At 41.4% G+C, this 23,950-nt stretch overlaps 1 protein-coding gene across 1 annotated transcript in view; it reads right to left on the bottom strand.

The window, feature by feature from the left end:
• The window catches only part of EFCAB2 (EF-hand calcium binding domain 2), a 37,911-nt gene that overhangs the window by 11,956 nt on the left and 2,005 nt on the right, over positions 1 to 23,950 (bottom strand). The window contains exon 2 of the mRNA XM_037893502.2: positions 7,333 to 7,417. Coding sequence (XP_037749430.1) covers positions 7,333 to 7,417 — 85 coding nt within the window. The remainder of the gene's footprint in view (positions 1 to 7,332; positions 7,418 to 23,950) is intronic.

The following is a 23,950-nucleotide window of genomic DNA, read 5'->3' as shown; positions in this document are numbered from 1 at the left end:
AATTTTGAAATTGTGAATTTAAAACAATGAATCCATCCATCTTTGCACTTCCCAGTTGCATCTTAGGCCTTGTCTATATTAAAAATGCTTTGCCAGTATAGCGATACTGGTATTGCTATACTGACACAAATCCCCACAGTGTAAGTACTAACACAGAATGTTTTTCTGTCAGCATATTAACACTTCCTCCATGAACAACGTTAGCTATACCGATAGAAGAGTGCCTTTGTTGGCATAACTGCGTCTATATTTGGGGTTTGGCTGGCAAATCTATGTCAACTAAGGGGTGTGGTTTTTTCATATTTCTGGTGTGATGTAAATCAAGAAACACAGGAACTCGTGTGTGTTTCTTGAAATTTTTCTAGTCCAATTCCAGAGCAAAGAAGTTCAGTTAACCTTGCATAAACATCCATGCTATAGGATTCTTAAACTTTTGAGGTTCATCCATCACTGCCAGTGCATCTAACAGACAATTAGAGTTTTCTATTGGAAGTTGTATAGATAAAAATCAAACACTTACAAAACAATCACATTATTACAGTAACACCCAAAATGTGTTAGGCACCATAGAGATGTAGAGGAAGACAGTCCTTGATTTGAAGAGCTCACATTCAAATTGCACACACGATGAAAAGTAACAGCAGCAGATGGGAATAGTAGAATGGGTGGACAAGGGTTGTAAAAATAAGGCCATGTAGGTTGTTTTAGGTGTCCAGGATTAAAGGAAGCTTGTCATAAATATAAAGGGAAGGGTAAACCCCTTTAAAATCCCTCCTGGCCAGAGGAAAACTCCTCTCACCTGTAAAGGGTTAAGAAGCTAAAGGTAACCTCGCTGGCACCTGACCAAAATGACCAATGAGGAGACAAGATACTTTCAAAAGCTGGGAGGAGGGAGAGAAACAAAGGGTCTCTGTCTGTCTATATGCTGCTTTTGTCGGGGATAGACCAGGAATGGAGTCTTAGAACTTTTAGTAAGTAATCTAGCTAGGTATGCGTTAGATTATGATTTCTTTAAATGGCTGAGAAAAGAATTGTGCTGAATAGAATAACTATTTCTGTCTGTGTATTTTTTTTGTAACTTAAGGTTTTGCCTAGAGGGATTCTCTATGTTTTGAATCTAATTACCCTGTAAGGTATCTACCATCCTGATTTTACAGAGGGGATTTCTTTACTTCTATTTACTCCTATTTCTATTAAAAGCCTTCTTGTAAGAAAACTGAATGCTTTTTCATTGTTCTCAGATCCAAGGGTTTGGGTCTGTGGTCACCTATGCAAATTGGTGAGGCTTTTTACCAAACCTTGTCCAGGAAGTGGGATGCAAGGTTTTGGGAAGTATTTGGGGGGAAAGATGTTTCCAAACAGCTCTTCCCCAGTAACCAGTATTTGTTTGGTGGTGGTAGCGGCCAATCCAAGGACAAAGGGTGAAATATTTTGTACCTTGGGGAAGTTTTGACCTAAGCTGGTAAAGATAAGGTTAGGAGGTTTTCATGCAGGTCCCCACATCTGTACCCTAGCGTTCAGAGTGGGGAAGGAACCTTGACAAAGCTAAATACCAGGTTCTAGTGGTGGCATAGAGTAAAGAAGCTTTAGAGACCCCAGCTGAATCACTATCTTTCCCTGTCAGCCTCCCCCCTCCACTTGGTGCACCATCTTTGGCTTCTGCTAGCATAGTTTCTAGCACGCAGAAGTGATGGTGAATCTAAGCATAATGCTCACCTACTTGATGCATCTGAGTTAGTGAATCACAGTTTAATGCTCATCTAGTTAATCTGAGTTTATACTGCAGATGAAATATAATCCTAATGTCATATTTATCAAATAAAAAGTAATATTTTGCAGGACAAACTTTGCATAAATCACAAAAAACCTCTTTATAATTTATATTGTGAGGAGAAGAAAAGCAGAACATCTTCCAATGCAAAGCTTGTTTCTTTTTAGTTTTGTACGTGCATGCTTAAAGGTCAGGCAGTATATTGGTATTGGCTTTCTGCAAATAGGTTAAAATCTCACCTTCTCTTCAAGGGTACCTGATGTTCCAAGAGATAATATTCATAATACTTTTATGACCATGGTTAAGAATTGTGCGGTACTGCCACCCTCTGACACAACATAATCACCTACTATTATGAATGTGATAAAACATGGAGATAAAAGAAATTGCATTTATGAATCAGGGAAGGATGCATGAAGAAATACTGTTAATGATTTTTATAGGGTAATAATTTTGACATGAAGTAGTGAGTTTGTTACATTTAATAGACTTTCTGACCTCCCCTTTCATATCTTATGGTTTATCATCTCAAGAAAGAAACTGTCAAAGAAAAGTTTATTCATATCATTTCATTGTCCCAGCGTTTCCCTCAAAATACACATCCAACATACAATTAAAAAAAATGAAGATTTTAGCAAACTTCATGGCTGGTAGCATGCTTTGACCACTGTCCATTGGTCATACTGACTAACATTGTCTCATTGTTTCCTTGTACTTCCCTGCCCGTCCATATCTAATCTGTTGTCTTGTCTTATACTTAGCTTTAAGCAACTTGGGAGAGGGACTGGTAATTTTTTGTGTGTGCATGCACGTGTGCAGTGCCTGTCACAATGGGGTCAGGGCTCCTGGGCACTAAAGTAATACAAACAATATAGCAGAATATACAGAATCAAATAACAGTTAAAATGAGCACCTAGTAGATAGAAATATCAAAAGGAAAAAGACTACTAATGTAAAAGCTCTTTCCTACCCAGGCCAGGAAAGACAGCAAGGTGTAAGCTGATTTTCTCATTGGTATCCAAAATGAAAGAGCACACTTTTCTCAAATACTTCTACAGAAGCAGGAGTAGCTACAAAGGCTATGGCTACTCCTGCTACAGAATTTACAGTAAATGTGTATTGCTGAAAAATTACGGATTTAGGTCACCAAAATATTAAGAAATTTAACAACAAAGACTGTGCAGACAATATAAATAGATGACTTAATTACATAACTTTTTCCCTGGCTCTAAATCAATGAGTAATACTAACAATCATTTTTAGATGGTTATATCCAATAAATATTGGGTAAATGCGTGGAAAAAAAATCCACAATCTCTCATTATTGCCCCTGACCTACAAACATGCTTAAAGTACGTGGTATGTGAAAGTAATGGAAAATACTCACTTAAAGATAAGCATGTATGAAAGTGTTTCAGCATAAGGGCATGTTTCTTTCAAAATAAAGTATTAAAATAGATACCCTTGGATTCAGGAGAGATTATTTTCAAGTACTCGTCACAGATTTTTTTTTTTAATTGGGTTCATGTCCCCCCATTTTTTTCCTTTCTTTAGGTTGTATAAAAGAAGGCTGGAACATTTTTAAAAGGAATTTTCTCTGGTTTTACTTTACAAATATCAGGAATGTCAAGTCTTCTCCTTCCTAGTTTTGCTGTAAGGCTTCTTGAGGGGTGATTCTTCAGAAATGTATACTGTGAGCCCTCATCCCTCAACTGGAGAGGCTGGGGTGCTGAATCTTTAAAAAAAAAAAAAAAATCCTCTCTCTAGTGTTTGTTGGACATTGACATTAAATAGGGGTGGGAAAAAAGGGTTTTAAAAAGTCTGAAATAAAAATCTCTTCCACTATCAATTTCAGTCTTTCAGCCTCCAGTCTCTTCTGATATCAATTTCTTTAGCTCTCCAGTCACCCTTAGCTATATTTACACTGGAGAACTGAACTCCTGGTAATTGAATTGATGACATTCCACTAGTGAAGAAAAAAAAAATTGTTCAGTGCATCCACACTAGTGAAAATATGAAAAGAATAATGAAAACATGACTGAAAGTAAATGTTAATGATAATGGCCTATCTCTGAAGTCTCTTCTCTGAAACTCGATCCTCTGTTTATTATATAAAAATATATACGTTAAAAGAATGAAAGGTTGCAAAGCTCTGAAGACAGAAGGATTTATTTCCTCATGGACTTTTCAATGGTGCTTATCACTGTAATATCTGAGTGGTTCACATATATTAATAGGTTTCAGAGTAGCAGCTGTGTTAGTCTGTATTAGCAAAAAGAAAAGGAGTACTTGTGGCACCTTAGAGACTAACCAATTTATTTGAGCATATGCTTTCGTGAGCTACAGCTCTCATGAAAGCTTATACTCAAATAAATTGGTTAGTCTCTAAGGTGCCACAAGTACTCCTTTTCTTTTTACTGTACCCCATGATACCCTCTGTACCCACATATCCACCACTATCATATGATTATAATATGTTTTGTACAAAGTATGCCTTGTGAAGTATCATTTGAAAAGTCTTAATTTAATGAACCTCATTATCCTGTTTAAATGTGTACATCATTATATATGAAGTTAAAAGACTTTTAACATGTTTCAGGAAGAAGCATATAACAGAGTCTGGGAAACTCCCACCGACTAGCTCTTCAGTAGCAACAAAAGAGTGACCAACACCCAGCCAGGTGTTAAGTAACCATCACTGGCCATTCACTAGCATGAAGGATGGTCAGCAGCTCATGTACACAATGGAGGTAGTCTAACCCCCATGACAGCATGGATTTTTCCAACACCTGGAGGCGAATATAAAATAAGGGACAGTGACATCATCAGTTCACCTCTCTCCTCCCCCATCTCAACATCTGGAAGTAAGATCATTTGGAAGACAAAGAAGTCTCCTTGAATTGGAGGACAGGGATGGTCCTAAATAGAAGGCTTTCTAGTTAGTGTGAACTGAAAACTGGCTGCAATGTCCAGTAGGGTGAGAAAAACAGGTTCAAATCTTGCTTAACCTGATAAAGTTTAGGATTTAGTATGCGTGTTTACTTTTATTGGTTATGTAACCAACTCAGATTTTTTTTTAAGTGATAGGCATAAAGATCGATCTTTCTCTAGTTGTTAAACTTATTTTGATGTTTAATCTAAACCAATAACTTTGTCTCAAGTGCTTGGGGGATCTGCTCAGCTTAGAGGCTGGTGCATGTTGACTACCCTTTGACAGAGCGAACACATTTCTGGGTGCAAGGCTGGGGCAATTTTCTGTGGTCTCCCTGTATTCACCTCATGAGTGGCTTGAGAGAGCATTCATATAACTTTGGGCATGCCTCCAGATAGCAAAGCCTAAAGGGGCTGCTAGTCACTAGCAGAGCCGAGTAAAAGGCACCCTTAGTGAGAGAATTAAGGAGACATAGTAATTCCACAGTCCAAATTGTGCCTCAGGACTTTATACATCCCCAAACCAGGTCCATCCTGTACAGTGAACGAAGCACAGGTCCTGTGGGAAAAATAGTGTGTGAACATATAATACAAGACTATAGCATAATGCATATGCACAAGGGAACCAAGTTTGGGTTGCACAGGCAACCTTAGTTCTGGTATTTCCTAACTTTTAACTGCTTCATTTACAATCTTAGTGTCCTTTTAACAGTTGTGCGTGTGTGTAACTTCCTAGGTTTTTAAAAAAGCAAATTAAAAACTTGACGTTCCATCTGTGGCTTCATGTTGACATCTAAATGGATCATCATCAAGGTTGGACCTTTAGATCCACAGTGCAGACCTCTGCCACTTGAGCTACTGGAGAAACTAATTACAAGAGTAAGTTGTCACCCTCTACATGGACCAGCATTAGAGGAGGAGGAAACATACTATGCAAGTGGATTTTACAGATATTTACTGTAAGCAGGAATACTGAGACTTGGCAACCTCGGTGTGATCAAAGAAACCCTTGTATTCACACCCTACACACCACTGTAACAATCTTTGTACCAAATATCCCTTGTAAGATATCATTGGAAAACTAATAACTTGCTGGTCAATAATATCATGGTGAGATTTATGTAGTAACACTATATGTAAAGTTATGAATATAACCTGACATCATGACTGAAGGGTGTTCACCAGACAAGTTTGGGGAGTGAATAAACCTGTTTCTCGAAGACAAAGGATAAACTGACCCCTCTAATCAGGCATCATCAAAGGTGATAGTTAATCACCTATCAAGTGGCCATGCTTTGGCAACAAGGGGCGTATGAAAAGATCTATCTGCATTTTAGCAAACAGCAGCATGGAACCTCTTTCACCACCAGAGTCCTTGTCTCCATTCTCACAGCAAGAATGAATTGTATCTAGGGGTAACCCTCGTGAAAATGCATTTCAGAGTATGACTGAACTATAAAAGTGAGGGGCAAAAACACCCCAAGCTCCCTCCCCCATCCATCTCTTGCTGTTTCCCCTAAAATGACAAAAGAAACCAGCCCATTTGACTCTGGGAGTGATGCTGGTCATTTGGTCAGCCTTGTTGCTGGGAGCATGTGGTAAGAATTTTATCTTGAACTAATTTTAGTTTAAGTTTTAGGACTGTAAATCATTTTATCTTTATTTCTCTTGTAACCATTTCTGGTTTTAATGCCTTGTAGTTGCACTCACATAACACCCATCTCTTTTTAGTTAAACAAGCTTGTTTTATTATGTAATCAAAACTAATCCAGTGTTGTGAACTGTGTGAGTAATGCCATTTGGGATAGTAAACAATTATATATTGATCCCCTTAGAGGGAAAATGGATCTAATATATCTGAACTATGCAGGAGAGGGCTGGACAGTGCAGAACACATGTATTTAGAGGATACTTTAAGACTGGGAGTGTGTTGGGGTAACCCTGTAAATAGTAACCAAGGCTACTAGAAGCCAGAGTGTATCTGGTGTTTGCTGACAGGCTGCTGGGGTCAGAACTGGCAGACCAGGGCTCTGGCTATACAGACACTCAGGGTGTGACCTGCACGCTGGCAGGCGGTTTGTGTGCAGCTCAGGTAGGAGCTACAGTAGCAAAGCATTGTGAGATACCCCAGGTTGCAGGGCAAGGGTGACACAGCCCCTCACTGGTCTGGACTGCACCGCAGAATGTCATTCTTGGGTTCCATTTCAGGTTCTGGAGGGGTGTGTGCTTCAGTGGCTATAAACCCTTCTGCCCCTCTTCCACTCAAGCCTGACATTGTTCCAGTCTGGCCCTCCCTCTCCCCACCCAGCTTGTCATCTAATCTCAGTCTTCCCCTCCCTGGGCTCCTCATCCCAATCTCCTTGCCCAACCAATCCCAGTTTCTCCCCAACTCCAGCTCCTCATGCCAGCCTCTTTGCCCTGCCAGCCCACTGCCTCCTAATCCAGTATCAGTCTCAAATCAGTGGGACTACGCACACTAGTCCAGTTAAGCATGTGCATAAATGTTTACAGAATCAAGGTCATGGCACATTATTTCAATTTTGTTTCTTGTTAAAGTGGTTTAGGATTTAGGGCAGTGTTTTGCTCTGCAAAAAAAGTCATAATATTTCTCTGAGAAAAGATTTTCAAACCTGACATCCACAGTTTTATTGCATTCATGGTCAAACACTTCAAAAGCATCTGTAATCTTTTTCTGAATGTCTGCTATTACAGCTTCTGCAAAACACAAAACCAAAAAAAGTTTCACCAAGCTATTCCAATGAATTTTATCTCTAATTTAAGTATCATCTGAAAGAGACTCAAATACAGTCTCTACCCTAAAATGGAACGATTCACTTCTCTGAATTTCCCCCTATTCACCCTAACTTTAGGTTTCACACATTCCATTCTACCACCAGGTCTTATGTCTGTCTCTTTCCACTCCTTTATTTCTTTAAGCATTTTACTCTTTGCCTCTTTAATCTTATCCCTCTTTGTTTGAGGATCCCTTTTTTTTTGGGAAGGGAGAGATGAAAGGACTCCTCTTTCTCCTTCTACTTTCTTCCTCTGTTCAAAGGGCCCACATCATAGCAACAATCCCTCCATCTGTTGAGGGCAATGCATCTATCCCTTTAGTGCCCTCTTTGCATTGCTCTCAGCAGAGTAGCTGTTCCTCCTGTTGTCCATCTTTTTCCTCCTCCCTCCTGCAATTTATTTCTCTTCCGTATCTCTGTCTCCTTCCCTTTTAATTTTTGTCTCTCTCTCTTTCATAATTTTTTTCTTCCTGCATCTACTTATGAGGCGTTTTTTGTTTTGATTTTTTTGTTCCCCCACTTTGATCAATTTGGTAACTCCTCTCTGGACCCTCTCCAGAATGTGTCTGTTCACACAGATGCGCAATTCCCCAAAATGGATGCAATAACTCTACTGGGTCTTCACGATGGTATTGTACATAGGTAAAATACTTTATTTCTTTGTGTATATTAAATGTTTTTTGATACAACTTATTGGCCTAATTCTCCTCTGTCTTGCTCCTTGTGTATTAATTTATATCTGTGAAAATAGGTGTAAAATGCTATCACAAGTGTCTGAGAGTAGAGAATTCTGATTCGGTAGAATTTATGTATATTTTACTTGGTTCTCATCCAAGGTACATGTACCCCTAAGGATATGCAGAGGTCTTCCAGAAGGTACAAAAACTCATCGAGGTATTTGCCTAGTTTTACAACAGGCTACATAAAAAGCACTTGTGAAGTCAGTATAAACAAAAATTTCAAGACAGTAACTTGTTTATACTGCTCTGAAATTTACATAATGAAAAGTATAATTTATATTCCAATTGATTTTATTTTTACGATAGAATGAAGCAAGCAATTTTTCAGCAACAGTGTGCTGTGAAATTTATATTTTTATATCTGATTTTGTAAGCAAATAGTTAAGGGACGTGAAACTTGGGGGCATGCAAGGCAAATTAGACTCCTGAAAGGGGTCTAGTAGTCTGTAAAGGTTGAGAGCCACTGTTCTACACAAGTGTAAACAGCTATAAAAGGCAGGAGAGGATCAGGCACTAACATCTTATTTGTCTTTACTGTAACTTATTACCAATTTGGCTTCTTCCATTGTCACTACATTACAATTCTTCATCAGTGTATAGTCTGGTCTTCAGTTAGAGCCTACAGGTCTGATCAAGAGTACACTAAACGCAATGGAAAGACTCCCATTCAGAGAAATAGGTTTGGATCTGGCTCCAAACGCATTACTTTGCATTTGGTGTCTTACACCTTCTCTACACCACAAAACTAGACCACGTAGCAGCACCTTTTCAAAAACTGGCTAAAACCATGAATGTGGTTTGTACTTGTATCCACTTAAAACTAAACTGTTTTCATCATTGCTTTCAGCTGTGGTTAAAACCTAGGTGGACCTAATCCTAAGTGGGGCCGAGCACTTAAAGTCTGATCCTCAGCCTACTGAAGTTAATGGAAGTCTTTCCACTGACTTCAATGGCTCCTGGATCAGGCCCCTACTGAGCACCTGTAATTCTCACCGAACTAAGGCCAGGTCTACACTAACAAGTTAAATCAACCCAGTTACATCACGCAGGGGTGTGAAAAAATCCATACCCCTGAGTAGAGGCACCAACTTTCTAATTTCCCCAGGGGTGCTCGACCCCCCCATGCCACCCCAGGCCCAGCCCTCACTCCACCTCTTCCCCCAAGTCCCCACCCCGCCTCTTCCTGTGCCCGCTCCATCCCCACCCCACCTCTTCCCACCCCCTCCCCTGAGCACATCCTGCCCTTACTCCGCCTCTTCCTGGCCCTCCCCACAGAACCTCCTGGATGCTACTGAACAGCTGATCCTCTGCTAGCACGAGGAGCTGGGAGGGTGGGGGAGGAGCTGATCAGCGGGGCCCACTGGTGGGTGGGAGGTGCTGGGGAAGGGACAGAAGCTGATCGGCCAGGCCACCGGTTGGTTCCGAGTACCCACTATTTTTTTTTCCTGTGGGTGCTCCAGAGCATCCACGGAGTCAGTGCCTATGTCGCTGACCAACATAGTTAAGCCTACCTAACACTGGGCGTAGACAGCACTAGGTCAATCGAAGACTTCTTCTGTCGACCTAGCTACTGGCTCTCAAGGAGGTGGATTAATTACAGCAACAGGAGAACTCGTCCCATCAGTAGAGAGAGTGGCTACACTAAAGGGCTGCAGCTGTGCCGCCATAGTGGTTTAAGTGTAGAAATAGCCTCACTAGGTGTTCAGCTCTTCTCAGGGTAAGGCCTTTAAACGCTATACTACTCCTCTAATGTACGCAAATTTGTGTGTATATAGAGGAGCCTTACTAGGTGCAGATTAGAAGAGCTATGAGCTAGTCCTCTGTATTTAAATATTTTTTTAAAAATGATATACATAACAGGTGCTCAAGTAGAACACCAAGGACTTTATTTTGTGCAATATGTATTCAGAATTATAATGTGAATATACAAACTGGAAAAGGCACAATATGTAAAAGCACTGGGTAGTAATGGCACAAAATAGCAGATTTTTTATGGCTTGAATGAAACCTAGGATCTATAGGGTGTGTGAATATTCCATTGCATGCAACTACTTATTCCCAGCAAAGTCACACATTGAAAAAAGAGACATTATCTGTTATATCACTAAAAGGCTTCATATACTTCTCAATTTTTTCCATTTTCTCAGGTTCAATTAGTTTTTAAAACACTTGAGCAACTTGGAGAGAAGATGCCTTAAAATTCATTCATCAAATGTTAAATATAAAAGCTATTTGCAGACCAATTTCCCCTCATTTATTATCTTTGCCAGATTTCCCAATATTTTAGGATTTTTAAACTCATTCCTTTGAGAGCTACACAAAGCTCCAGACACTCCCACTTTTTGAGAATGGTGGGAATAGAGATTCCCAAATTAATTTTCCTGGCTGCTCTCAATCTGGATTTTTCCTCTTTACAGGATCCATGCTGTCCTCTACAATGACGAGGCTGTTTAAGCCCACCCCTTAGCAGCGTATCTGTCCTGTTCGTGACATTATTTCTTCAAAGAATTATTGCTGCAGTCAGGGCAGGGAAGAGAAGAAAAACAAACAGATGTGGATCTGCCACCATCAGAATAATGAGAACTTTAAAAAGTGGCTCTTAAAAAATTCACTATATTTTATCATTAGACATATAAGCTTTTTCTTCCTTTCTTTTTTCAAGGCCAGTTGCTCTGACAGTCTATGCAATGGAGCCATGGCAGTTTCAAAGCCTGTCATTCCTTTTGCAGAACTGAGAAGTCACAGTTTGAAGAAACGGCATCAGGATGACAGGCAGGCAGGTTGGACCAAGATGAAACAGCCCCCTAAAATGCTAGGTAGCGGTAGACGCTCACAAGAAAAGGTCCAGTCTCAAACAGCCTGATGAATTTGTTATACAATGTTACCTTCTGAAGTGTTCTTGCCCCACATACAAAATGTTAAATTATGGCCGGATTTTCAGAAACACTGAGTGTCCGCAGCTCCTACTGACTGTACTGGGTGATGCAGGTTGCTCAGCACCCTTGAAACGCACAGAATTAATTTCTTTATTTGCTTAAAATGCAATATATATTAACTTCTTACGCTGGTTATTCACACACATGAATTGGGAAAATAGGATATAAATTATTCAGATGTGTATCTATATTAACAATTAACCTAATAAAGTCACAAGTATAATGTAAATTCATAATTGTAAAGCAATTTCTATATATCTCACCTATTAATTTCACTTTGGGTAACCTGCAGAGAATTAAAATGCCTCTAGAGAGCAACAACATGAATAGCAATTTAGAAGATCTAGTCAATAGTTCATTGTCACTTTGTCCATATGTAAAGAGTTACTCCATCTCCTCCTCATAGTTATACCCAAAGTATTATATTTTTCCAGTTCTTGACATAATTTGTATTTTCTATTTACAGTCTGTTTATTAGAGATTATTAGAGACGTAAACATATTTCTGTATCCTGGCAATTTGGTTTATGAAACATTCAGAGTATGTGAAAGCAATGTGAGAGAAGCTGTGGTTGCCACTGGTACCTAGAGATCTTTTAACCCCCATTTTGTTAACACAGAGTTAAAGTTACCCAGTGGGGCCTTGCCCTTCCAGCATAGTGAGTTCATCAACACTCAAATCTTAGAAAATCAGGAATTGAAGAGTTAAGGCAATACAAACAAACTTCTGAAACCCAGTCAATACAGAGTTAAGGTACAGACCATCCCCACAGTTCACCCTTAACTCCTCCCCCTGGAGCCAACAATAGCTATTGGGAATGGTTCAGTAAGTGGGTGGCATAATAAGTAGACATAAGAAAGGACTAAGAGAAAGTGCATTGTTTGTGTTGTGTTCCACAGATATACATCAAAGCTGTAACTAGGCACTTTAGCATCCAGAGCAAGCAAGCATATCTGCACCTCATACCAAAGGCGATGCACGGGAGTCATGTGCCCCCCTAGATTTTTTGGTTGCACTCCATCAACCCAGACAGGCTGGGTGGCATGCTGAGGTGAGTTGGGGGGTGGGGTCTCCCCGTGCCCTCCCCCGCATAGGGCTGCCCTGCCTGGCATCACCAGCCCAAGCTACCCCTGTGGCTTTGCACCCTGGGCAGCTGCCCTACCCTGGCTGAGATAAAGCTTAAGCAGCTGAGATCAGTTTGGGGAGGATTTAAAGCATAGTCTGAGCCCCAGGTGAGCATAAAAGAAGTTAGAAGAACCAAGTGATTTTGAAAACAGCTGATTTTAGGGAGAGAGTATCATAGGAATCCCTTGTTCAAATGATCCCAAATTTGGAGCACAAGCCCTACCCAGTGGCGCTGGAACACTTTTTATAGTGGGGGTACTGAAAGCCAGTGAAACTGTAAAGCAGGGATCCCAAAGTTTTTTACCTTGTGCCCCCCCTTACCATGGGGCTGGCAGCCGGGACCCCGGGCGTGCAGCCAGGAGCAGAGCCCTGCGTAAAACCCCACAACTCTAATCCCCACACCCATAACCCTACCCCACATGCCCACGAGGCATAGCATGTTTTGGCGCTTTTAGAATAGTCATCCTTTAAACAATAAGCAACTCTCAACCTTAACTATAAAGGGATCCCATTGTGCTATACTACTGTACTTTGTAAAGTCATTTGGGATGAAGGACACAATAGATTGCAAAAAAATATTCTTTAAATCCTTAAAATCCAGAAGACTACATTGGATTAGAAGCCAGAAGACTACATTGGATTTCATGCAATTACTTTATAAGAAACAAAGTTTTTAGAAGTATGACTTTTGTATACGTATGTATCTTAACTACTAGAGTTCTGCTGACAAGAGTTGGTCTATGGTAAAACACACATAGTCTGCCTAGTGTACAACCTCAGATTGACCTCTCTGAAGTGCTCGTTTTGGCCCTTCGGAGGAAATCAATGTAAAGCAGAAAAAAACAGCAAAAGGATTAAGAATTTTAAAAATTGGTCTTAAAATAATTTATATATACAATAGCACATCTTCTGCACATGCCTGTGTCAGGCAATGAATGTCAACTTTTGGTATGTTCAGCTTTTATCTAGGGCCGTCTATGGCCTATATTACTACAGCATGCGAGCATTACACCACAGATAGAGTGTCCATTTATTGGCTAACACACAAAGCTCATCATGTGTTATTGCTTATGTATCATCATTTATTAAAACTGGCTACTAGAAGCCCATGTGCTACATGGCACCTGAGTTTTCTATATGCCTACAATGGAACATTACTCTGCACTTGTACAACATCCCTCAACTGACATATTCAATGCAGTACATTTATCAGTTAATTAATCCTCATAAAAGCCAAATGAATTGGTTGTTTTACAGATACGGAAGCAGAGGGACAGACACTACAAGGAATAATTTCAAAAGTAGCCTCTAATTTTGGGTGCTGTGCTTTAGCTACCTAAGTCAAAATTTCATACAAGTGCTAGAAGTTAGGCATCTGTCACGGGGCGACAACTCACCAGTGCAGTGCCTCCTGTCGGTCGTCCTGCAAATTAGCTCTTCCAGCCAGGAACGCCCTCTGCAGGCCGCTGTCTCGCCTGCCACTGGCCCCCATGTCCCTCCCAGACCCCGGTGCCCTTCTAGATTAAGGTTCTGCCCCCTGGCTGTACCCCCTCAGTCTGGGTCTCCCTTCCCAGGGGAACCCCCAACCCCCTATCCCTCCCTTACCTCAGTGGCTACTGCCAGTCATCGTCTAGCCCCCGCTCCCTGGAGCATGACTGCAGTCTATGAACCACTCACTATGAACCACGGCAAGGGGAGTTGGATAGCCTCTGCCTATCTCTGGGCTGCCCCTCTGCAGCCCCAGTACCTTTTCATAGGCCTTTAACTAGGCCTACAGCCTGGGGTTTTGCTAGGCTGGAGCTCCCCAGCTCCTCTAGCCTTTCCTCAGCTCTGCTCCACTCAGGTACCCTGCTCAGCTCCCAGACAGCCAAGTCCTTCTCTCTCTACAGATAGAGAGTCTAAATCCTTCTGGCCCACCGCCCTCTTATAAGGGTCAGCCGGGCCATGATTGCACTGGCTATAGCTGTGACTGCTTTCCCAACTAGCCCAGCTTTCCTCACTGCAGCCTTCTCCGGGGCTGCTTTATCCCCTTCCGGCAGGAGCAGGATTACCACCCCACTACAGCATCTAAATCCATACTAGAGTCCCTAAGTAAGTGGCCCTATTATTTCAGAGGTTCTGAGCACCCACCATTACCACTTACTTCATTTTGAATTGTGGGTGTTCACAGTTTCTGGGGGGAAAAAAAAATCAGAGCCTAGATTTCTAAGGCTGGGCATCCAGAATTAGAAGCCACTTTTAAAAAATTGATGGAACTTTTCACACAGCAGGTCCATTGTAGTGCTATGCTAACCAGTAGATCAAGCTCATCACCTGCACTCCATTTTGCCAAATTTTATTGCAAATGTCATTGAATATATATTTGTTCCCACAACATAAAAGTACTTCTAAACTGGAGAAAATCTAGAATGTGAAAAAATTAGCATACAGATATGGAATGAAAACCCAAATTCTTCTGAACAGCATATTAACTACAGTTGGAGAAAAGATCATTTGTATGAGCACTGCAAATCCCCTTTAGCATTGTGAATCTGATACTTGGCATTGTTCAGAAGACAAAATATTATTGACAGCTTTCTACAAACCTGCTAATTTCTTGTTGAATTAGTGAGCTAGAGGTAGAGTTAATCTGCAAAATTTCTACACTTGTATGCACTATGGAAATAGTAAAATCTCTCTCTGCAAAAAATCCACAATTGCCTTAAAAGTCAGCCATGGCTTTGTCTATAAAAATGACTGCGTTTTGTTGTCTACTTCAGTCTCAGATATAAGCTGAACCTTTAAGCTTGAAAGTTTGTGTGTATACAGTCCATAATCAAGTATCAGACGGGTAGCCAAGATAGTCTGTATCCAAAAAAAACAATGAGGAGTCCGGTGGCACCTTAAAGTCTAACAGACTTATTTGGGCATAAGCTTTCCTGGGTAAAAAAACCCACTTCTTCAGATGCATGGAGTGAAAATTACAGACATAGGCATAAATATATATTAGCACATGAAGAGAAGGGAGTTACCTTACTAGTGGAGAACCAATGTTGAAGGCTAATTCAGTCAGGGTGGATGTGTCAATACCAAGAGAGGGAAAATTGTTTTTGTAGTGAGCCAGCCACTCCCAGTCCCTATTCAAGCCCAAATTGATGGTGTTAAGTTTGCAAATGAATTGTAGCTCTGCAGTTTTCTCTTTGAAGTCTGTTTTTGAAGTTTTTTGTTGAAGGATGGCTACTTTTAAATCTGTTATTGACTGTCCAGGGAGATTGAAGTGTTCTCCTACTGACTTTTGTATGTTACCATTCCTGATGTCTGATTTGTGTCCATTTATCCTTTTACATAGAGACTGTCCAGTTTGGCCAATGTACAGGGTAGGGGGCATTGCTGGCACATGATAGCAAATATCACATTAGTAGATGTGCAGGTGAATGAGCCCCTGATGGTGTGGCTGGGTCCTATGATGGCGTTGCTAGTGTAGATATGGGGACACAGAAGGCAACGAGGTTTGTTACAGGGATTGGTTCCTGGGTTAGTGTTTCTGTGGTGTGGTGTGATGTGTAGTTGCTGGTGAGTATTTGCTTCAGGTTGGCAGGGGCTGTCTGTAAGCGAGTATTGGCCTGCCTCCCAAGGCCTGTGAGAGCAGGGGAAATTGAGTGGCTGTAATATGCAAAAATTATCAAAATTAGAAAACATGCAGAAAACTGCATAATCCATTTTAAAGCTGTGATGCAGGACAGCACTTAAGTACATGTGTAACTTAAAGTGCATTAGTACTCCCATTCAGTGGTATTACTTGAAGTTACACATGTGCTTAAGTGGTTTGCTGCATCAGGGCCTAAGCAGTGTATTGATTCTACATGCCCTGAGAAGACCTAAAGGACACAGGATTAGATCCTCAGATATTTAGGGACTTAATTCCCTTTGAAGTTCTGGGCCACAGTGCTTAAAATTTCAACAGCAGCCAGCAACCTGTCTATTGCTAACTGAGTTATGGTCTACACTACAAACTTATATTGGTATAACTTTGTCACTCAGGGGTGTGGTTTTTATGAGGGAAAAAACAACACACCCGAGCAACGTAAGTTTAGCTGGCATATGTTGGTTGGAGTGCTTCTCCTGCCAACATAGCTACCACTGTTTGTTGGGGGTGGTTTAATTATGTTGACAAGAGAGCTCTCTGCTGTCTCTCCCGTGGCTACATAAGAGATCTTACAGCAGCGCAACTGCATCAGTACAGATGTGCTGCTGTAAGGTCTCTAGCGTAGACATAGGTAACACACATGTGGAAGGAGTCAGAAGAAGGTATGTGTCACACTAATTCAGGCTACCTGTAATCAGTGTTGCCAGCTCTTGTGATTTTATTGTGAGTTTTGCAATATTTAGTGCTTTTCTTAAAGCCCCATTTCCTGGAATCATGGCATTAAAACAGAAATTCAGATTTCATCTTAGACACTCTTGTAACCTACCCCAGACCTGAAGAGCTCTGTAAAGCTTGAAAGAGCGTCACTTCCACCAACAGAGGTTGGTCAAATAAAAGATATTACCTCACTTACCTTGTATCGCTGATTGAAAAAAGTAGTACATTTCTAGCCTTTAATGTTACAAAGAAAAGCTGGGAAATGGATGTAAGAGTAAACTACAGGGTCAAAATCCAGAAGCAAAGAACCACCACCCTGGGTTATTTTTGGCTTAAAAATTGTGATTTAAAAAATAAAATCTCATGATTTTGGGATGGGGTCTCACTCATGGTTTCTGAATGTCTGTGTTGGCAATATTCTGTATTTGATTTTAATGTAATGTAATCCTATATATGAAATGTTAAATTGCAAAATACAGGTAGGGGAATGAAGTTATCAAGGGTGATTACATATTTCAAACAGTAATCAAACTACCAACAAAAGCAATTTATAACCATTGGAACAAGCTACTAAGGGAAGTGGTAGATTCTCTATTTCCTGAAGTCTTCAAATCAAGACTGAATGCCTTTCTGGAAGATATGCTTTAGTCAAACCCAAAGTTACTGGGCTCAATACAAGTTGTTACTTGGTGAAAATCTATGGCTTCTGTTACGCAAATGATCAGATTAGACGATCTATCTATTGGTCCTTTCTGACCTTAATATCTATGAATCTTAACTTCACTTCCTTCTCCCGCACGCCCAAGACCATCTTTATTATATCAGAAAGACTGATCAATTACATGACATTCCTATGAAGATATAACGATGTTCAACACTTGCCTTTTATATGATTACTGGAAGAAAAGAGACCTATTTTCACTAATTCTACATTAGGCTCTAGTAGGGCACCATCCGACATCTTGCTTTCAGGTTCTTGCAACAGCAGCATTAATCTATGAGATGTTAAAGCCTGGGAGTACTGACATGTTATGTCAAAGTGTAAGGAAGCCATCAGCACACACAAAAAAGAAAACATTGAATTAAGCATCATGAAAAGGGAAAGAAAACAGAACGACAGAAGGGAAAATACATATAACAGAAACAGTAGAGAGCAAAAAAGAGCAATAGTAGAATCAGCTGAGTATAAAATACATTTTCAGAATACCATTAAGAAAAAAGTAGCAGTACAATAAAGAAACAAAAGATAATGAGAATAGGCATGGAGTCTATGGTCCTGATCCTGCAAACATTTAGGCACATGCATAACTTTGCTCACACAAGTAGTCCCATTAACTTCAGTGAGACCATTCTTGTGAATAATTATTTAAGTTAACAGGATGACTTGTGCAAATAAAGTTCAGCATGTGCACAAGAATTGGCAGAATTTGGTCCTATACTGTCTCTTGCTGTGTACATCCATAAAACACAGAATCAGGAACTTAAACTCAGATGAAGGAAAAAAGTTTAAAATAATAAGCCCCAAGGGAAGCACTAACCATGAAAACTAGTAGAAGCCTACAACTAAGAATTTCTGGGAATACCCCAAAGGCTAATTTGGCAATGCAATTAATGTTACTGTGCTCTTTGAACCACAATATACACACTGTAATTTCTATTTTATAGTGCAGAGCACTGCTTAATTGGTGAAAAACTAGGGACAAGATTTTCAAAAGTGACTAGTATAACTGGCCAAAACTCAGGAGTTTTGCTTAACAAATTTGCTTTTGTACCAATTTGGAAGTTTTGTTCTGAAGACACCAAGATATGGCATTTCTAAAACAAAATAAGACATTGATATTCTTGTCAGTTTTATTGCTGTTATTGAATGAATAGCAGTTGTGAACTGACAAAAATGTCAATTTCATTCAGCTGCTTCTTGGCAGGGAGCCAAGACTTTCAGCTTTGCTATGGTCGCTGTCATGGACCTGGGAGTCCTAGGACTCACTCCCAGGGTCTGTGGCAGCTCTGCCATGTGGGCTTCCTAGTGTTTCAGCAAATGTGTTGTCAAATCTGTAATAGATTTGGCAAGCCTTCACTTCAGCAAGTCAGCGTTTTCTGACAAAATGTAGCTTCATTGTAAGATTTCTATCCAGCTCTAGCAACTAGTGATTTTAGATGCCTCAATTCTGAGAGCCCTAATTGATTCCTACCTAGAGTCTGCAGAAACACTTCACCTGAAAGAGAAGCAAACCATTCCCATTCATCTCAGCATAGGATTAATTCTGAAGACTAATGAGGCAAGTCACTTCACCACACTGTTTCAGCTCATCATTGGTAAAAAGGAAATAATACTACCTCACAAGAGCATTATGAGGAATAGCAAATGCACAGCAGCACATCCTCACTTCATGGGCCTCCCCTCATCTCGGATCACAGCATTGCATGGGGTTTTTAGCTCTAGTACCACCTACTGGGGCTCTCCCTTGGATCTGCAATAGCCTTTGAGCCTGTATCTTCTCCTGTCTCCCCTGCTAGGTGTTCTGTGGTTTGGTCCTCCAGGCAAGTCACATAAAAGTCTATACCCCTTCAAGGGTAGCACAAATAAGTCCAAACAAATCAAAATAACAGCCCTTCCACCCCCTCAGGCCTCATGGTAGTTCCCTTGGTAGCTCTATCTCAAGGCTTCACTTGCAAGAGCTATCTTGCTTCTGTAGTGTGTATGTACGATCATTTCCTGTTATGCCCCCACTCCAAAAATTCTCCATACCAGAGACTGCTTTCTTCTACACAACTGTGCTCCCTCAGTCTACATATAAGGCCTAGCTCCACCTCCTCTGGCAAGGAGGCAATTATTTAATTACCCCCCAAGTGCAGAGCAGGACTAAGTTCTTTCCCTTGCCTTGCAGGCGATGGGGGTTAAGCTCCATCACAGCAAGATTTTCACAAATGCTAAAAAAGCAAGTTAGGTGCCTATCTCCTATTGATTTTCAATGAGAGTTAGGCACCTGACTCACTTAGATACATTAGAAAATCCCACTGAATGGCTGAAAATCTCTCTACTTAGATGGGCCCCATTACTGTATTATCTGGGCACCTCAAAATCTTCAATGTATTGATTCTCACAACCCTCTGAAGTAGGAAAGTATTATCTCCATTTCACAGATGGGGAACTGAGACACAGAGTGACTAAGTGGCTTGCCCAAGATCTCAAATGAAGTTTAAAAATGCAGGGAACTGCACCTACATCTTCCAAGTCCCAAGCTAGTGCCCTTAACCATTGAACTATCTTTCTCAAAGGAGATATTATTATTCTTAACTAGACCTATTAGAAATAATGTTCTGGACAATGTTCAAAACTTGAGAAAACAAAACTGAACAAAAGGTGCAGGATTTCTTCAATATCACATTGATTTGTCTTCAGAAAAAATATTCTTACTGTGAAAACTGTGCAGAATGAGCATTAATAACATTAGCTACACAATCCACCAGGAACTCTGACCATCTCCTCTGTCTGGTCTTATATTGCCAAAATGGTGCAAAAACCGAATATCCTAATAATGATGGCCAGAAAGATATGGAGCCAGAAATGTCCTGTTACTTTTAGTTGGCCAGGACACTAGCTAGACCTTTTCCACTCAACTTTCTCTAAGTGGTATTATGGGTCAGTAGCTAGACTTCCTGATTTTTAGTTGTGTACCCTAAGTTCTGTTCCCAGTTCTGCCAATGATATGCTTAAAAAGAAAAGGAGTACTTGTGGCACCTTAGAGACTAACCAGTTTATTTGAGCATGAGCTTTCGTGAGCCACAGCTCACTTCATCGGATGCATAGCATATCGTGGAAACTGCAGAAGACATTATATACACACAGAGACCATGAAACAAAACTTCCTCCCACCCCACTACCACACAGACTATGCTGACAGCTTGTGCCACACGCTCTCAAAGAAACTGCGGAATCACCTGATCAACATCCTCTACAGCAAACAGGGGAAGATTAAGAATGAGCTCTCAAAAATGGATACTCTCATAAAAAACCAACCTTCCACACAAACTTCCTCGTGGCTGGATTTTACTAAAACTAGACAAGCCATTTACAACGCACACTTTACTTCTCTACAAAAGAAAAAGGACACTAAACTTTCTAAACTACTACAGGCTACAAGGGGCCACAGCAATGGTTCCCTCAACCCACCCAGCAATATTGTTAATCTATCCAACTATACTCTCAGCCCAGCAGAAGCAGCTGTCCTATCTCGGGGTCTCTCCTTCTGCCCCTCCACCCCCTCGAACATGATACAGTTCTGTGGTGAGCTAGAATCCTATTTTCGACGTCTCCGACTCCAGGAATATTTCCAAAATACCTCTGAACAACATAATGATCCACAGAGGCCTGCCTACCAACATTACAAAAAGAAGGATTCTAGGTGGACTCCTCCTGAAGGTCGAAACAGCAGACTGGACTTCTACACAGAGTGCTTCCGCCGACGTGCACGGGCTGAAATTGTGGAAAAGCAGCATCACTTGCCCCATAACCTCAGCCGTGCAGAACACAATGCCATCCACAGCCTCAGAAACAACTCTGACATCATAATCAAAAAGGCTGACAAAGGAGGTGCTGTTGTCATCATGAATAGGTCGGAATATGAACAAGAGGCTGCTCGGCAGCTCTCCAACACCACTTTCTACAAGCCATTACCCTCTGATCCCACTGAGAGTTACCAAAAGCATCTACAGCATTTGCTCAAGAAACTTCCTGAAAAAGCACAAGATCAAATCCGCACAGACACACCCCTGGAACCCCGACCTGGGATATTCTATCTACTACCCAAGATCCATAAACCTGGAAATCCTGGGCGCCCCATCATCTCAGGCATTGGCACCCTGACAGCAGGATTGTCCGGCTATGTAGACTCACTCCTCAGGCCCTACGCTACCAGCACTCCCAGCTACCTTCGAGACACCACTGACTTCCTGAGGAAACTACAATGCATTGGTGATCTTCCTGATAACACCATCCTAGCCACTATGGATGTAGAAGCCCTCTACACCAACATTCCACACAAAGATGGACTACAAGCCATCAAGAACACTATCCCCGATAATGTCACGGCTAACCTGGTGGCTGAACTTTGTGACTTTGTCCTTACCCATAACTATTTTACATTTGGGGACAATGTATACCTTCAGATCAGCGGCACTGCTATGGGTACCCGCATGGCCCCACAGTATGCCAACATTTTTATGGCTGATTTAGAACAACGCTTCCTCAGCTCTCGTCCCCTAACACCCCTACTTTACTTGCGCTATATTGATGACATCTTCATCATCTGGACCCATGGAAAAGAAGCCCTTGAGGAATTCCACCATGATTTCAACAATTTCCATCCCACCATCAACCTCAGCCTGGTCCAGTCCACACAAGAGATCCACTTCCTGGACACTACAGTGCTAATAAACGATGGTCACATCAACACCACCCTATACCGGAAACCTACTGACCGCTATTCCTACCTACATGCCTCCAGCTTTCACCCTGACCACACCACACGATCCATCGTCTACAGCCAAGCTCTGCGATACAACCGCATTTGCTCCAACCCCTCAGACAGAGACAAACACCTACAAGATCTCTATCAAGCATTCTTACAACTACAATACCCACCTGCGGAAGTGAAGAAACAGATTGATAGAGCCAGAAGAGTTCCCAGAAGTCACCTACTACAGGACAGGCCTAACAAAGAAAATAACAGAACGCCACTAGCCGTCACCTTCAGCTCCCAACTAAAACCCCTCCAACGCATTATTAAGGATCTACAACCTATCCTGAAGGATGACCCAACACTCTCACAAATCCTGGGAGAAACGCCAGTCCTTGCCTACAGACAGCCCCCCAACCTGAAGCGAATACTCACCAACAACCACATACCACACAACAGAACCACTAGCCCAGGAACCTATCCTTGCAACAAAGCCCGTTGCCAACTGTGCCCACATATCTATTCAGGGGACACCATCACAGGGCCTAACAACATCAGCCACACTATCAGAGGCTCGTTCACCTGCACATCCACCAATGTGATATATGCCATCATGTGCCAGCAATGCCCCTCTGCCATGTACATTGGTCAAACTGGACAGTCTCTACGTAAAAGAATAAATGGACACAAATCAGATGTCAAGAATTATAACATTCATAAACCAGTCGGAGAACACTTCAATCTCTCTGGTCACGCAATCACAGACATGAGGGTCGCTATCTTAAAGCAAAAAAACTTCAAATCCAGACTCCAGCGAGAAACTGCTGAATTGGAATTCATTTGCAAATTGGATACTATTAATTTGGGCTTGAATAGAGACTGGGAGTGGCTAAGTCATTATGCAAGGTAGCCTGTCTCCCCTTGTTTTTTTCCTGCAAACCCCCCCCCAAGACGTTCTGGTTAAACTTGGATTATTGCTGTGCACATTGTAAGATGAGCTGTTGCCAGCAGGAGAATGAGTTTGTGTGTGTGGTTTTTGGAGGGGGGGGGGGGGGTGAGAAAACCTGGATTAGTGCTGGAGGTGACCCACCTTGATTATCATGCGCATTATAAAGAGGGGTTTCAAAGGGGGATGGGCTGTTGCCAGCAGGAGAGTGAGTTTGTATGTGGGGGGGGGGGGGAAAGGGTGAGAAAACCTGGATTTGTGCTGGAAATGGCTCCACTTGATGATCACTTTAGATAAGCTGTTGCCAGCGGGGGAGTGGGGTGGGAGGAAGTTTTGTTTCATGGTCTCTGTGTGTATATAATGTCTTCTGCAGTTTCCACGATATGCTATGCATCCGATGAAGTGAGCTGTGGCTCACGAAAGCTCATGCTCAAATAAACTGGTTAGTCTCTAAGGTGCCACAAGTACTCCTTTTCTTTTTACGAATACAGACTAACACGGCTGTTACTCTGAAACCAATGATATGCTGTGTCACTCTGGGCAAAGCTGCTTAGCTGTTCTGTGCCTCAATTTCCTTACCTGTAAAACAGGAATAATAATCATACAACTGAAAGTGCTTTTACAGAAAAGGCTAAGTATGGATGAAAACCATTACATAAGAACTAAGTATCGTTATATTAGAAGATGTGGAACTAGCCACTGTAATTATTTTGAGACTGAATTAATGCAACTCACTCTACCAAACTGCGGGAGCCGGAGGTCTACCCACAAACTACACATGCTTCAACATGCAGTAGCTAGTCCGCTGGGCAGACCAATGAAAGTACATCACAATACTCTGTGTGCTACACTGGCAAATTCCAGCTATTATTAAAAGTCCTGGTCCTTATCTTTAAAGTCCTATGTGT

This window comes from Chelonia mydas, chromosome 3, assembly GCF_015237465.2.
Source record: "Chelonia mydas isolate rCheMyd1 chromosome 3, rCheMyd1.pri.v2, whole genome shotgun sequence".
NCBI classification, from domain to species: Eukaryota; Metazoa; Chordata; order Testudines; family Cheloniidae; genus Chelonia; species Chelonia mydas.
Note: the sequence above shows the minus strand (reverse complement) of the source record. Positions and strands in the feature narration are given on the sequence as shown.